The sequence below is a fragment of the Arvicanthis niloticus genome, chromosome 1 (genome assembly GCF_011762505.2).
Source record: "Arvicanthis niloticus isolate mArvNil1 chromosome 1, mArvNil1.pat.X, whole genome shotgun sequence".
Classification (NCBI taxonomy): Eukaryota; Metazoa; Chordata; class Mammalia; order Rodentia; family Muridae; genus Arvicanthis; species Arvicanthis niloticus.
In genome coordinates this window covers 104052469-104067468 of record NC_047658.1, presented here as the reverse complement: position 1 = coordinate 104067468, position 15000 = coordinate 104052469, and the positions used below count along the sequence as shown (strand labels likewise).

The 15000-nt window shown below is 45.2% G+C and overlaps 1 protein-coding gene across 14 annotated transcripts in view; it reads left to right on the top strand.

Annotated features, from left to right (window-relative positions):
- The window catches only part of Ebf3 (EBF transcription factor 3), a 118741-nt gene that overhangs the window by 66609 nt on the left and 37132 nt on the right, over positions 1–15000 (top strand). For 9 of the 14 annotated variants that reach the window (XM_076912321.1, XM_076912325.1, XM_076912314.1 and 6 more), the window contains exons 7-8: positions 11199–11280; positions 14850–14994. In XM_076912321.1, the coding sequence (XP_076768436.1) occupies positions 11199–11280; positions 14850–14994 (227 nt within the window). The remainder of the gene's footprint in view (positions 1–11198; positions 11281–14849; positions 14995–15000) is intronic. The other 5 variants (XM_076912331.1, XM_076912320.1, XM_076912317.1 and 2 more) reach the window with 1 other exon arrangement.

Genomic DNA, 15000 nt, shown 5'->3' with positions numbered 1-15000 from the left:
CTGAGCTATGTCATTCAGGGAAGGTGGGCAGGGCTGCCTTCTGCATCCCCGAGTTTTGGGAAAAGTTAAGAAATGCCATCTATTTCATCCTTTCAATAGCACATTCTCTAATTATCTATCATGGTTGCTTTCCTGAAGTCCTGCTAAGCTATGGGAGGGGATAGCCAGTCATTAAAAAGTGAATAGTTCACACCCATCTTCACTTATTAAAGAATAAAAGGAAGATGTGGATGGGTACCCTCACTGGTACCACTCACATACTTCTGGTCGCTTAGCCCTTCCCCTTTAGGGCTGGGGAGAGGCGAGGAGAGGGCAGAGGTCTTTGGAGGGACAAGTAGATAGAGGCCCTGACAATGCAGCTGTGCTCTGTAGTGAGGGCTGAGACGACTGATGAGATAGACCTGCACCAGAGGGGAGTCTCTGTCCCCTCTCTTACACAGACAGTTCAGGGGCCTGACCTGGTGTCCATCTACAATGTTATTCTCCTGCTCCCCAGAGCAGAAGCCCTCTAGTGGGCATCAGTGGGACAGCACTTCTGCGTCATCAGCTCCAGTCTTGTCCTTTGAACCCCACATCCACTGTGGACCTCATCCTAGCATGACAGCAGTGAGGTGGGAGAGCTAGCAGGTTTCATCGTGGGTCCCAATCTAGCCGTGTGAACAGAGGAGATGCCTCTGTGATCAGGGGCCAGGGGTTTGACAGCAAGTAAAGGTGTGCCCTGTCTTTGCAAAAAAAAAAAAAAAAAAAAAAAACCAGACAGGGCCTCTCTGTGGGGGAAGTTGGTGTCCTTCCAGATACTACCCTCTTGGAAAGCTGCCCTGGGAAGAGCAAACCTCCTCTCCAGGGGCTGCTGGGGGAGGTGGGGCCTTTTCCATCCACCTCTGCTGTCACTCCGCTGGCCTACACACTGCCATCTGTACAAAGCCATGGTATTCTTTGCTCACACTGGGGTTTTGATAATTCTCTACCTTTTTTTTTTTTTTGTAATTGCAGAATCATAAAATATTTTAATTTCAAGGTTAGCAATTTTCTCTTGCATACTTAATTTATAATTAGCTGGTTTATAAACCTGTTCTGCGCATATAATTTTACTGTTGCCAAATGTTCTTCATGAATAATTAAGAGAAAATCCCTATTTATCAAATTATTAATATACCTAATAGTCTTGTTTTCATAAACAATGCATCGGAGTTGGATTTAAAGAAAACCTTCTCAGAGGGATCTTGTGTTGAGTTCCCACCATAGCAGGCGGGCCTGTGCTGGGACTCGCACAGAGGGGCACTTGTACTGGGTTGATGTCACGGCCCGGCCTTTTTTCCTCACAAAGGCACAGGTATCAGTAGCTGGACAAATACAATGGCTATTCAGCAGTGGGCCTGGGCCTCGGTGGCCACAAACAATGTTGTTGTTTGTTCTAGCAACTCGGCAGGAGTACATTTGGAGGGAACCTAACAGATGAAGCCATTCTTTCAGGGATCGGTAACTGTTCCCATCCGTTCCTACTTCTCTGCCCACTTTCAAAACGTAGGCAGTAACTTTTGCCTGTGGCTTGCCTATATGGATGTGGAAGCCATGGTCTTGGCTCCTTAGTGGACCCTGGTCATGTAAGGTTCAGGCCTTAAACACTCAGAAGGAGCTAGAGCATGTGGTTCTGGTGGAAAGGAAGGTGAGGACCATGCTGAAAGCATATGGTGCTTGCACTTAGCAATTCTACGCTCTCGGAGAGACTCACTGGGGTACAACACTTATCTTCTTCTCTGCCCCTGAGCTCAGATCAGTTCTGTAGATGGAGAGGTCCCAGCCTACACCTGCCAATAGTTTGAGTAGTTGAAACAATGAAGTACCCTGAGTGCGGATTCAGAAATCCCTTTAAGCCAAACTTATGAAATGTACCTCTAGAGTGTCTACATTATGCGTTGGGCCAGCGCCTACCCTGCCATGTGTCTTGGGGACTGAGTGCCTATCTGGAGCATGGAGTGGGCATGCCGGCAGGCTAGCCTGTTTCCTGTTTGCTTATTACCATTCTCCAGGTTTATAGTCAACACTCTGAAAGGAGATAAGGCCTGGGCTTCTCTCTCCTTAGGGCTGGCGTGTGTGAGCCCACTCGCCATGTGTGACTCCATGTGTATGATTCATTCCGGAGCAGTTTTAGTCCTCATAAAATATTCATTTTGGTTGTGCAGGGCCCTGTAATTGCCATCTCTCACCCTGAATTATTTATACCTTGCACAGACTGACAAAGCTTTGCCATGCGGCCCTGGATGAATCAGAAACACGGGTCTTTGCTGCCAACTGCATTATAGTTTCACAAAATATGGCCCCAACGTCATTCCGGGCTGCCTCATCTCTAAATCCAGCTTTTCTTGATTTGACATTTTCTTTACTCCTCCATTGTCTTAGTCAGGCAGAAAGGCCTCCTCTTAACTCTAAGCAGCAACCTTCTTGCTTGCATTATAGCCGCTGTGCTCCAGAGAACTAATGTGTCTTTATTGCCCTTACTTTTTTATGCTCAGTAACAAGACAGCGCCCAGGCTCACTTTAAAGCCATATATTATACATTAGCGATAAAATGATGCAAATAGTCCTGAAGACTCTTCAAACAGATAGTGGAGATCAGCCTGGATCAAGCTGCTTGTCAGAAAACCAGAAAATAAAATGTGACGTGTGAAGTTGGACCCAGTGCTATGCTTCCCAGCTGTGGGCTGAGGCAAGCCCAGGATGGAGGTCTCAGATGGAACTGGTGACTTGTATGAGCTTCTTTGTCAGCACCCTAAATGCATCTATTCACCAGTCACCTCTTCTCCAGCCTGGCTCACCCTGCCTTCTCCACACTGTAGCCACGTCTTGCCTGGTGTTCCCTTGTGTTTTTGCAATCTGCTCTCAGGGCTCCTTCTTTGCCAGGGGATAACACTGTGCATCCTGTCTGTCTGTCTGTCTGTCTGTCTGCTTGCCTTTCTGCTTTTCCTGCAACTTACCCTGCATGAGGAAGTCTTGGGAACAATATCAGGACAGATGCATGAAGATTTAAGGAAACCATATCAATGTGGATCTGATACTGCTGGATGTAGCTCATCTCATCCACAAACCCCATGAAACTAGGAGAGGGACCCCCATCAGCTTGGGGCATCCTTGGATCTCATTTCTGAGCAGACAATGACAACCTACAAAGATTTCAGGGAAACATTCCCACATACCGCACAACTGCTGAAGAGATAGCACGTGAGACTCCAACCAGGAGCCGCATGGTATCGTGGGGAGGCGAGCAGGGTTTATCACGATTTTAACACCTTGGTCCTTTCTGAGCCCCAGAATGGAATTAATTTATGGCTTCTGGCTCATCAACAAAGGGAGGTGAAGAGAGCGGGCTCAGTGCTGTTCTGAGTAATGGATGCCCTGTACACACATCTCTCTTGTATATGTTGACACGCAGGAGTAATGAAGTTAAGGCTTTGTGCACATGTGCCCCTCATTAAGCTGCATTACCTGCATTAAAACTAATAATTGCCACTCAGAGCTGTGCTCCCATTAATCATTTATAATGTTTTAATAAGTTTTTAATCAGGACCTAAAAGGCTAGAGAGCTAGCATAGGCAGGTTCGACACTGACATCTTCCATGCATGCACAGGCTTGATTTAAAATGTGATTTTTTTTATTAATAATTCAGCCTACAAAGAGGATAGTTCTTAATTAAGCAAGCTGATGTGGATGGAGGGAAATAAATGTACATCAAGCAGGAACAGATGAACAAGATCTTTTCCAAGGCTGAGAAAAAAAAAAATAAAAACAAACAACAACAAACCCAAACCCGACCTCAGACAGGCTTCAGAAATAAGCTTATGGGGCAGCAGGAACCAGGACAGCCAGACAAGGGTGGCCTTGATTCAAGATCCCCTAAACACACCCATGGATGGTAGAGAGAGGCCTGAAGCCCCAAGCAGGGCCGTCTAATCTCTGTTCAACCTGTAAAATCTCCCCTGGAGCTGGCAACAAGTCAGGGGGTGTATCTGATGTGAGCCAAGTGATGCTGGCATTTTTCTTAAATAAGGAGCTTCGTGATCAGAGCTGGCAAATAGAGCAGTGTCCAGAGGGAGAGAGGAAGCTGTTTTAATGAGCCCACAGCGCAAGACAAAATACAGACTGATTGACAGGGCTAGTGATCTGCTGGGGAAATAATGTCAATGCGCTTTGCCCATTAGAAATAGAGAAATAGGTAAAGGGGGAATGGGAGATAGGCACTTGAAACAAGAGCCCCTCTGTAAATATACTGCACTTCACGTTTCTTTTGTGTTCTGCAGTTGACTTCTTTTAAACAGATAACCTTATCAAAACTATCACAAAATATCAGGGACTGTTAGAGAAAACACCAGCTAGAATGTTGACAGCCAGCCGAGGAGGGCACGGACAAAGCCTGGAAGTCTGGGTACATTCGCTGTTAGAGTGTTGCCTGGGTTGTACTTATCTGAACACATTAAAACCACCCGGAAAAGTTTAATGCAAGTCTTATGGCTTCCACTGCACCAAGCACATGGCGTAGATCTGCCGTGGAAGTGGATATCGAGCTGGCCGGCAAAACTATTAAATCCCATCAGATCTCTTTGGCATCATTTTAATGAGAATCATCACAAAGTACAAGATCACAGTATCTGTAAGTGCCTCTTGACAGCTGCGCTTGAAATTGTGATGAACGGAAAAACCATTATAGCAGAAATTTAGCGATAAGGCTCTTCGGAGGGATGGTGGGGCCTGGTCTGGCTGTAGAGCTCGAAGGGTTAATTTTCTAAACCTAATAATGTTCGATAGTGAGGTATTTGTCAGGAGATAAAGAAGTGATAGAATCTGGGAAGTGGGTCCCTTGGCGATTGTAGTACAAATATTGTTAATGCGGTGTGGTTACTACGGCGAAGGGAAGTAAAATAGCTTGAGTCCACCAGAGACGGGCTCTGCTACACCAGAGCCAGAATCCCCAGACAAAGGCCAGTAATTGTTGAACTGCAAGTCAAGCCATGGATATTCCCCAATCCTCTTCCATCTGCATTTACATAGAGGAGCGTGCTTGCTGGGGGATGGGAGAACACATCCTGTGGACACCAGGTCTTCCCCAGCAGGCGGTCAGGCCACCTTGACCTCTTGCATGGAAACTTGGGGAGGGTGTCCCCCAACAAAGCATCTATGTCACCACTGTAAAACTCAGTGCTGTCACCCTCTGGCCCCTTCCTGATGACGTCACGGAGGCACTACACATCTGTGAGACCCATAACTTGAAATGTACAAGAATTTAATAAGTCTGGTGTTAAGGCAATTTGTCATGGCATATTTGAAGAATAAATCAGACTAATGGAGCAGAATTTTCCTCCCGTATGGCATTAAAGAACATGAGCCCAGTCATCGCTAATGGCAAGAGTGAGAGGAAAAAAGAGGCCTGACATTAAGACCCTCGCATTTTGGAAATCCGATACGTATTGACCTGTGTACTATCTCAGTGCACAGATCTGATGTCAGCAGAATGTAGTCGTGTATAGGAACTGCTCATTACAGGTTTTGTGAGGGAGGCACATTGTCTCTGAAGCGCCTGGACCCGATCGGCTAGAATTGCTCTGTAGTCAATACTCAAGCGACTGATGGCCCGGCGTGCACACACCACAGCTGCGACCACTGCTTTCAGGGACTTGCCAGCAATTAGCAGGAGCCTCAAGGATCACTCGGCCACTCTCTTATCAGTCAGGGGAAAGTCTCTTAAAGGCTCTATCTTTTCATTTGACTCTTTAACTATTTCATTTCAATAGCAGGTGAGGGTCACAGCCGCCCCCCATCTTAGAGCTCTCCATACCTCCCCTCTCCTACTTGTTCTCCTCTGGGGTGGGAACTTGTGAAGTGAAATTGACACAACACAGCATTAACCATTTGGGAAGTAAACAGTTCAGAAGCACTTGGCACACTCACAAGGTTGCAGGAACCGAGCCCCTCTGTAGCTTAGAAAGTTTTCTTCACCCTCAGAGGAAACTTTATAAACCTGAAGCAGTTGCTTTCCGTCCTCCCCACACCCGGCATCACGGTGTCAGCCTACATGGTGTCTGCCGCCTTGAAGTTTTCTGGTGGGTTGTCAGACTATCTGTTTTTTCTCACTCAGGCTATTATGAATTAAAACAGTAGTAACTAAAGTTGTGGGGGCCCATCTGCAGCTGCTGGGTGTGTCTCTCCCAGAAGCCCAAAGTGTCATCATATCCTGACCTATAGAGGACTGCTTTGGGGTTTTGGCTGATGGGCTGGAGCCCTACCTAGCATCAACTGAGTGTATTGCTCATTAAAGGCTCAGACCTGCAATTCAGAGGGAGCCACTCAGCCCTATGAAAAAGCACCCATAGTTTTCCTTCGGGCCTCTAGTTTCCCAGGCTGCACATGACTGGGCTAGGAGAAGGTCATGCCTCTAGAGACAGGCTGGAAGCAGGTGCAGGAGGGAATCTGGAGACACCAGAACTCTTTCCTTGGCACTCCACGACTTGACTTTCCAGAGGCCAGGGCACTTTGGGACCTCTTAGCTTGGGCACGTGTCTTTCACAAGTACATTCAGGGTTAGGGCATCCAGTGTTCTGTAGCTCACTCACATCTTCAAACTCTGGCAAAACTAAACTCTGGAACAGTCTACTCCTTGACAACTAAAAGCCAACTAAATAAAAGTCCCTGCAGAGCAGCACTGCATAGCTTCAGAGGACCTTCACCCTTCAAATAAGCCGTAAAAACTATGTGGGCTTGAGGGTATTTGAAGAGGCTCTGAGGGAGACTTCTTCCAAGTTCTCCTGTCCTCCCCAGTCACAAGGGTACACCCTCAGAGCCCGCTGCATTTCTACAGAACGGATCTATTTTTCCTTTGACCAGAGGGAAAGAAATCATTACTGCATGATTAGTGGCTTCAGTTAGGTAAAAACATCAGTGTCAGGGTGGGAGGGGGGAGTAGTATTAATTACCTAACCCTTGCTGGCAGGCTGATTTTATCAGTGACTTGGCCACTGGTAGCTCGACTCTTGATGGACGTGGGTGAGTTCGGAGCTGCCTGGAAACATGAAGGAAGGGCTGGTGTCAGATGAGAGGCATCTCATCAGCTTTTCTCTGACAAACCAAATTCATTCCTTATGTAATTGATAACGGCCTTGGCCAATTATTTCCCACATTACAATACACAGAGGCCCCCTTTACAGGTTTTGCAGGGCTGTAATTAGCTATGCTAATATCCCCTTTATTGGCCCTAATATTGCTCAACACCTTTTGCCATCCTGGAGCCCACTAGAGCCCCATGGCCTGTCAGGACTGCTGATTATTGAGAAGGATAGCTTTAATCAAACATAATTGCAGTTAATTTTTCTCTCCTGCTCTCTGTTGCCAGCGTCTAATGCCACGGACTCCTTGATATTCCATTAAATTACAATTAAACAGCCTCCTTTGTCTCTGATTGTCCTGAACACCACCACAAAGTTCTGTAGCCATTTAAAGGAGAGCTGTTTGGTCCTAATTGCCTGCTAGCTCACAAAGGGCCAATTTACACAATACCCATGTAGAATTTAAACAGTTCATAATGTAATGGATATTACACAGGAGCCTAACACTACAATTAAAATGATTTTCATCAGATAGAGAAGCTTCGGTTAATCAGCTTCATAAAAGTAAATATAAATGAACTAATTCATAGCTTAAACACACAGAGATGGAGCCGACTTTGAAATTAGTCACTGTGGTGGGGGCTCTGCTCACCCCTTATTCTGGGATCCCCATGTTGGGCTCTGTTAGAAACAGTGGGTCCTGTTACTTCCAGTCTCTCCGGAAGCAGCTTTGTTCCTCTGCTGCCCAGTACTCATGTTAACATTGGAGTTGTTTGTTGGTTTTCTGATACAACATCATCAAAGCAGAACTCTGAGCACTCTTCATTGGGTGTCATGGGCCACACCCTTCCACAGCAGGAGAATAGGTACCCTATCAGAGGATTTCCACCTTAAACTATTGGGCTATTGGGCTAGTCCTACTGTCCTTCCAGGCAAAGGCTTTGCTGTGTTCTCATGTTCCCAGCCCATCATCATGGGGATCTCAGGCACTAGAAGAGTGAGCCAGCCCTTTCAAGAATGAATGAGAACAGCATCATGGTGTCTTCCCTCATCTGTGAACACCGAGGGAAGTCTATTTCTATAGTGATGGCATCTTACTTTCTGCCTGAGAACTTTCTGGAATTTTTCATGATGTTTCCAAATGGAATATTCCTTGGGATAGCTTGGCACAGAGCAGTTTGTTTTTAGCCACTGTCTTCCCCTCTGCCTGTAAGAAACAAGTAAATAAAGCCCATATTTCAAGCTTGATTTACTCTGGTACCCATTGTGAAAGATGATGAGTCTTTAGGGAAATAAAGACGGGGTCAGGGAATTAGTGCACATAACGGTCATTTTGACGTTGGGCCAGCAGATGCCAGGGAAAACACACTGTACACAATTAAGCATAATGTACTAATGACAGGTTAGAATTTTTATAGCCTCTTTGCGATCGAGCAGCAAATCCACGTTTAGCAATAATAAAGAGTTTATTGGTGCTAAAGCCAAAGATTTTCTGACATAGGGAGGATTTTTCCTTTCATAACAGGAGTATTAAATCCTTTGTGTACCAGACTCTGGAACTGAGATATGTAAAGTGGTTGTCAGATTTTTCTTAGGAAACAGCCAATTAAAGGGTAATTGAGTAAAGGATGCGGGAATTACCATTGGACTTCATGCGTGGGCATCCAGTTTCTCACCCTTTCCCAAACAGTGCTACAGCACACCTCATGGAGTGCATCCACTCCCACGCAACAGTGCACAGTGTCAGCAGGCTTGCCTTGGCTGGGCTCCGTTTCCCACCTATGAATCCCTAATTGCATCCTAGAATTAAGCAGAAGCAAAACCATGGTTAAAATAAGCACTCCTTGTGTTTGGAGGTTTCCCTCTGGCCTGGCAAGGTAGTGCTGGCTTGTCGTGTACTTTGTGTCACTGGAGCCTGAGAGCTTGGTAAGGATCCTGATCTGCATAGGGGCTGTTCCCAGTAGATCTTTCTCATGTATCCACGACCACTGCTGTTACACACTCTGCATAGAAACAGAGCTGTGATTGCCAGCAGCAAGAGAGAGAACAAGCATGAACATGTGTGTATGATGTCTGTGCCCACTTCTGCTCCCAGCTACCCGCTGCAGCGCTCAGTGTGTATGTGGTATCCAGCACTCAGTTTTGCTCTTGTAGTTTGTAAACTGATGATAGTTAAACTCCAGAATGCCCAAAAGATGTTTAGGATATCTCTAAAATCCACTCTGCTGTCTTGGAGGTAAGAGAGCCAAGCTGGCTAAACAGACATCAAGGAATTTAGAGCAACCTCCTCAGGACAGGGAGAAATCTTTCATTTTACAAAAAAGCCCCGACACCAGCTCCGCGCAGGTACCTTTGCGGATGAGCAGCTTCTCGGCCGGCGCCTGCTCAGAAGATTAGCCGGGTGGTAATGTGGGGCATAATTGCACCGTGTGGCTGTCCCTGAAGTGAAAACCTAATTGCCTGACAGGACGGTAACTTTGTGGCGCCCTCACCTTGTTAGGCCCTTTCTGATGCAGTTCAAATGCAGTGTGGCCGCAGGTGCGCCTAATTTACCTCGCTGCAGAACGTGTGGAGTTTAATTGCACAGTGGTTGTTAGGAAAAATTGGTGGGTGGAATATCAAGTGACTCGCTGTAGCTGATGGCAGATGGTGTTAAGAGGCATTGTGAGCTAAGTGTATAGGTGAGGTGAGTTAATAAAAGATGTAAATTCTGGTCCAAAGTAGCAAGGACTCATGGTATGTAAGGAAATTTAATTGAATGGCTACCATTCTTAGACTCATCAAAGGGATTCTTTCTGCCCTCCTTGGGTCCTCCAGGATGTGTTGGGAAGAGAAACGAGTCTTAGCCTGTGGAGTCTTTTATTTTTTCATATTATAATCACTAACGAAGAACCCTGAACAGGAAAGACCAAAATTCAAGGAAATTTCATGAAGTACTATAAAACATCAGTCAGCTTCTAAACAAGACAGGTGACATTTGGGGAGAAAACAGTAGGTATTTTATGCAGCTTTGCTGCACAAGGCTCTTAGCCACAGTGGCGATGTGCTAGCAGGGACTCCCCCTTCTGCTCACTCTTTGTGAATAGAGATGGGGAGATGGTACAGGGATAAGATCCATGAGAGGATGTCTCACACCCAGGTTGTCCAGTGCTTACCTGTTCATTCTGAGATAGCACATCTGTTTGTCACTGTGTAGGAATAGGGAAGATGGGGTGATTATATTTTCATCAAAGCCTCACAACACACTGTTGGGACTTCTGAATCTTTCTGCTGCATACAAGGCCAGGCCTGAAGGAAGTGACGCTTGTTTCTGTGCTTGGCCTCTTCATTCTCACTAGGGCTGCGGCCTGTTGCTCCTGTGCTCAGTTTGAGCAAGACTTTTTGTGCAATACCAAAACCCACCAGCTAGTCCCTTAAAAACACATAGAGACCATCAATAGAAATAAATCATGGTAGCTCCATGCCCCATTCCCTTCTGGAAGGTTAGGCCTATTGATACCATCTTTTCTTTCTTTCTTTCTTTCTTTCTTTCTTTCTTTCTTTCTTTCTTTCTTTCTTTCTTTTTTAAATTAAATTTATTTTTGGGCTGCTTTATACCTGTATATACTTCGTTCTGATTGTTCCACTGTAATGTTAAAACTTTGTCTTTGATAGTGTATTTGCTTTGGCAAGATAAACTCTGGAAATTGTGGCCACCATATAGATATAGCACATTCAATAGAATTTCAACTTTAATTTTTTTTCATAAATTCACTTTAGGATACTCTCATGCTAAAAGTCAATGGTTTTGTATCGAAGAATTCAAACTTTACTAGACATTCTGCATCTTTATCATCTGATGCTGGTGTTTCTATCTGGGGCGAGTTTCTCTCTAAAAGCTAATAGTTTTGCAAAGATCTTTGCAAGTATAAGTCCCTTGGAAAGACACAGTTATTATCATAAATCTTGGGACTCTGTTCTGTGTCAGACAGCTGTGCTTGTTGCCACATTAAGTGGAGACCAGGAGCATCCCCGGCTACCATATTCCTTGCAAGTGTCTTTGTTGTTGGTGGTGTTGTTGTCTTCTGTGGGCTAACCCTAACTATTCATTCTTTGTGTCTTTGTAGATTCTTTCTAAAGTTCTTCCTCAAGTGCAATCAGAACTGCTTGAAGAATGCGGGCAACCCCCGGGACATGCGGAGGTTCCAGGTACGCATTCCCTCTGAAGTGCCAGTTCAACCTGCTTGTCCTGCCAAATTTTCAGAGTTCTCAGTTTTTCAGAAAGCTCTTCAGTTCCCCAATGCTAGCAACACACTGAACTTGATTCTTCTGGATAAAAATAGGCAGCTAGTAGTGGTTAAGAATACTTACTGCTCTTGCAGAGAACCCGGGTTCAGTTCTCAACATACACATTGAGGCTTTACAACCACCTAAAACTCCAGTTCCAGTGATCTGACACCTCTTCTGTCCTCCAAGGGCATCTGCTTTCATGTGGTCTATCTACTATACTCAGGCACATACACGTACACATAAAATTAAATACATAATTTAGAAACAGACAAATAAAATATATTTTAAAATGATCTAGTGTTTTCAGTATGCCAGATATGTGAGTCTGTGCAGGGACAGGAGAGATGAGAGAATCATGTTTTCTACAGCCACCCAACATCAGCTCTGAAAACTTGGCCAGGCTGAAGATGCACATTTTAGGGATACAATGGCTGGTTGGTTGACTGTCACTGTGTATGGAAATAGTGAGTGGGAAGAGGACCATGATGCAAACTCCCCAGTACACTTGGTGTCTAGAGCCTCCTCATAAAGGGTCTGGACCCACTCAGCACAGGCCTCTACAAATTCCCCTAGCCTCCAAGGTTCCAAGGTGTCTGGCTCCCTCCATTCAGAGTCCAGCCACTACTAATCCATTCTGGATGTAGGCTAGCACATGCACCACTGCAACGAGGATTTGTTCTGCAAGGGAGAGGGAAGTTTGCTGGCTTCAAGGACCAGCTATGACAGCGTCTGTACTTTTCTTGTCTCTGTGGATGATCAGAAGGCTCTGTCAGGGTCATGGGCCTCTCTGTATGAGATAGGCTGTTTTACTGATTTTCATTGAAAATTAGAAGAACCAAGTACAGAATGAAAATGAGTCGTAGATCAGCTCCGTTATGGAGGGAGTCCTATTTGGTATGTCAAGTGTGTTGGACAAGTAGCTCACTGTGTTTGTAGGGTTCTGTGTGTAATTTAGGCCTTCAGGGAGATAAGTGTGTGATGCCCATCTTCTGCCTTCACAGCTCTTTAGGGAAGCAGGTCTTTAGTTCACCCATACTGGCTTTCATGGCTGGGGATAGTATCTCTTGTAAACTACTGGACTAGATTCCTTTTTGTTTTAAAACACAGGAGATCACAGGCATGTGCACAATTGATCCATCTAGGCAGAGGAGGTCACACCAGACTGAGTAGCAAGGTTCCATTTGTCTTACCAATGATGGAACACGACATCCATCACTGTGCATTGTGAGACCATAGTGATTCCGGTCACTTTAATCTCCCCTGCCTCTCAGAAGCATTACCTGGACTTCTGGCACATCATGGCTTACTTGATACTTGCGATGTTGCCGCAGTCCTTGTATCTTCTTATGGGTGTACTGCAGGGTTGGCCTGTACTTGACAATGCAGTGTGTTTGTTTTTTTTCTGTTTTCCCCAGTGACAGTTTTCTGTATAGATGACAGAGCATCTATACAGAGATGACGATGTCTTTAAACATTTTTATTTTTAACTTTTTTTTATTTTTTTTTTTAAAAACATATCCTGGTTAAGTCTGTGCCTCATTACTGGCATAGTATGGTCTCTGTACCATACTCAGAGGATGTGTTCCTGGAAGTTCTCTTAGCACTTAGGGCAGGGTATACAGGTGGACCCCAGGGAGATTCTCGGCAAAGGAGAGCAGCCCCTGGATTCCCTAGGCAGAGATTACTGGGCCATAGGTGACACCATAGTGGTGCCAGGGCACCTAAAGCAATGCCAGATCTTCCGAACAGAGGATGGTTAGCTAGAGTGGGCACCATGGTTGTACTGACCACGTTTTCCATTCAGACAGTCCGATGTTACTGAGACCTTGTTATCAAGGCAGACAGAAGAGGGAAAGAAATCAGGAATAATGCCACGGGTAGCTGAGGGTGTGTATAGTATCATGCCCCTGCACCATGCCCTTATGGGGCATGAGGTTTTAAAAAACCAGTTTTTTACACACATCCTTATATAAGCTTATAGCTTTGAATTCTCTTTTACACATAACATACTTTTAATTTGTTTACTTGTTTGTGTGTGTTTCTTTGAGATAGAGTCTGGCTGTGTAGCCCAGGTTGTCCCTGAACTTACTATTTTTCTGTTTTAGCCTCCTATGTGCTGGGATTATAGGTGTATACTGCTATGCCTGGCAAACCTATTTATTCGTCTTTCATCAGTTAAAAAAATCAATTTTCTTTATTTGTTTTATTAATAGGCCTTTTCTTAGTGCCATTTCAGGTTTATAAAAGAGCCTTACAGTAGTTTTGAGAGCTCCGGATGCCCTGGATCCCTTGCCATGTCATAAGCATATTTGGTACAATGTATTCTTATATCTGAAGGCCACCTGCCGATGGTTACTACTCACTGAGGCTTTCTGTAGCCTTGGTAGCATTGGCCTGTCACCTTCAATTTATCTGGCAGGCTTCACTCCCCCCTCCCCCACCCAGTGCTCTCAGGAGGAGCTGGCCCCAGGACCTGGCCAGGTGGGGCTCTAGAAGTGCTCTAGCCTCTTCATGTCAACTCCAGGCTCAAACTCCACATTAAATATAGGCTCAGCTCTTTGCTTTTCCAGGTTCTCTGACCCAGCCTTGTTAGAAACTTGCAGCCAGGCCACCTTTTGCTGTTGTCTGGGTCTGCTGAAGCATGCCATTTCTGAGACGCTTTCTGTGACCTCACTGGGAAGAAGACATTTGGCATCAGCAAGGTGGTCTCTCTGTATGGTGGCTTCATTTTCTCCTCCCATGATAGCCAGCAAACCTGCCCTCTCTCCCTTGGACATGCTCTGAGCCTCTCGTGGGCCCCTGCCACCCTTCCTTCTGAGCCTGAGAAAGGATCCTTTTTCTGCATTAAAATAAAGTCCACAATTCAAATTTAGTTTTCTTTTTTCAGGTACAAAGAATTTACCTTCTCAAATAGTACACATAACTGTACAGTTGACCCAGGGATCATCTGCTGATGGAATGGGAATGGCAGTGAGAACCCTGATTTTATGAAGCTTTTTTGGGGGGGACAAGTGAATCCTTCCCCTTATGTCTTCAAGAGAGGCTAGTCTCAAGTGAACTAATTTAAATTAGATAAACTATCTAATCAATATGTGAGCAGATCAATCAAAACAGAGGTTTTCAAATGAGTGGCTAGAGGGGTATTTCGGAAGCTAATGGCTAGAAGAATATTTCTCTGAATTGAATCCACTTGTTAGCATAATAAGAGATTAAACCCTAATTAGTGGAGCAGGGCTTTTTTTTTTTTTTTTTTTTTGAAAAGAAGCAATCTTGAGTCAAAACAAAACACAACAAACCACCCCCATTAGCCAAGAAAAAAAAAAAAAAAAAGAGCTGTGAATGCACTTCAGTCAGTGGAGAGTTTCCAGAATAAGTGAAGTCTCCGCAGCGCAGCCTCTGAGCTGGCTTTTATCTCGCTCACATGGCGGCGGTGCCCACCCCGGCTCTCCTGTGCCAACTCCATTTTCAAATCCACTTCGTTTTCACAGGTCGTTGTATCGACAACAGTCAACGTGGACGGCCACGTGCTGGCCGTGTCTGACAACATGTTTGTGCACAACAATTCCAAACACGGGAGGCGGGCCCGCCGCCTAGACCCGTCAGAAGGTACGGCCCCTTCTTATCTGGAAAATGGTAGGC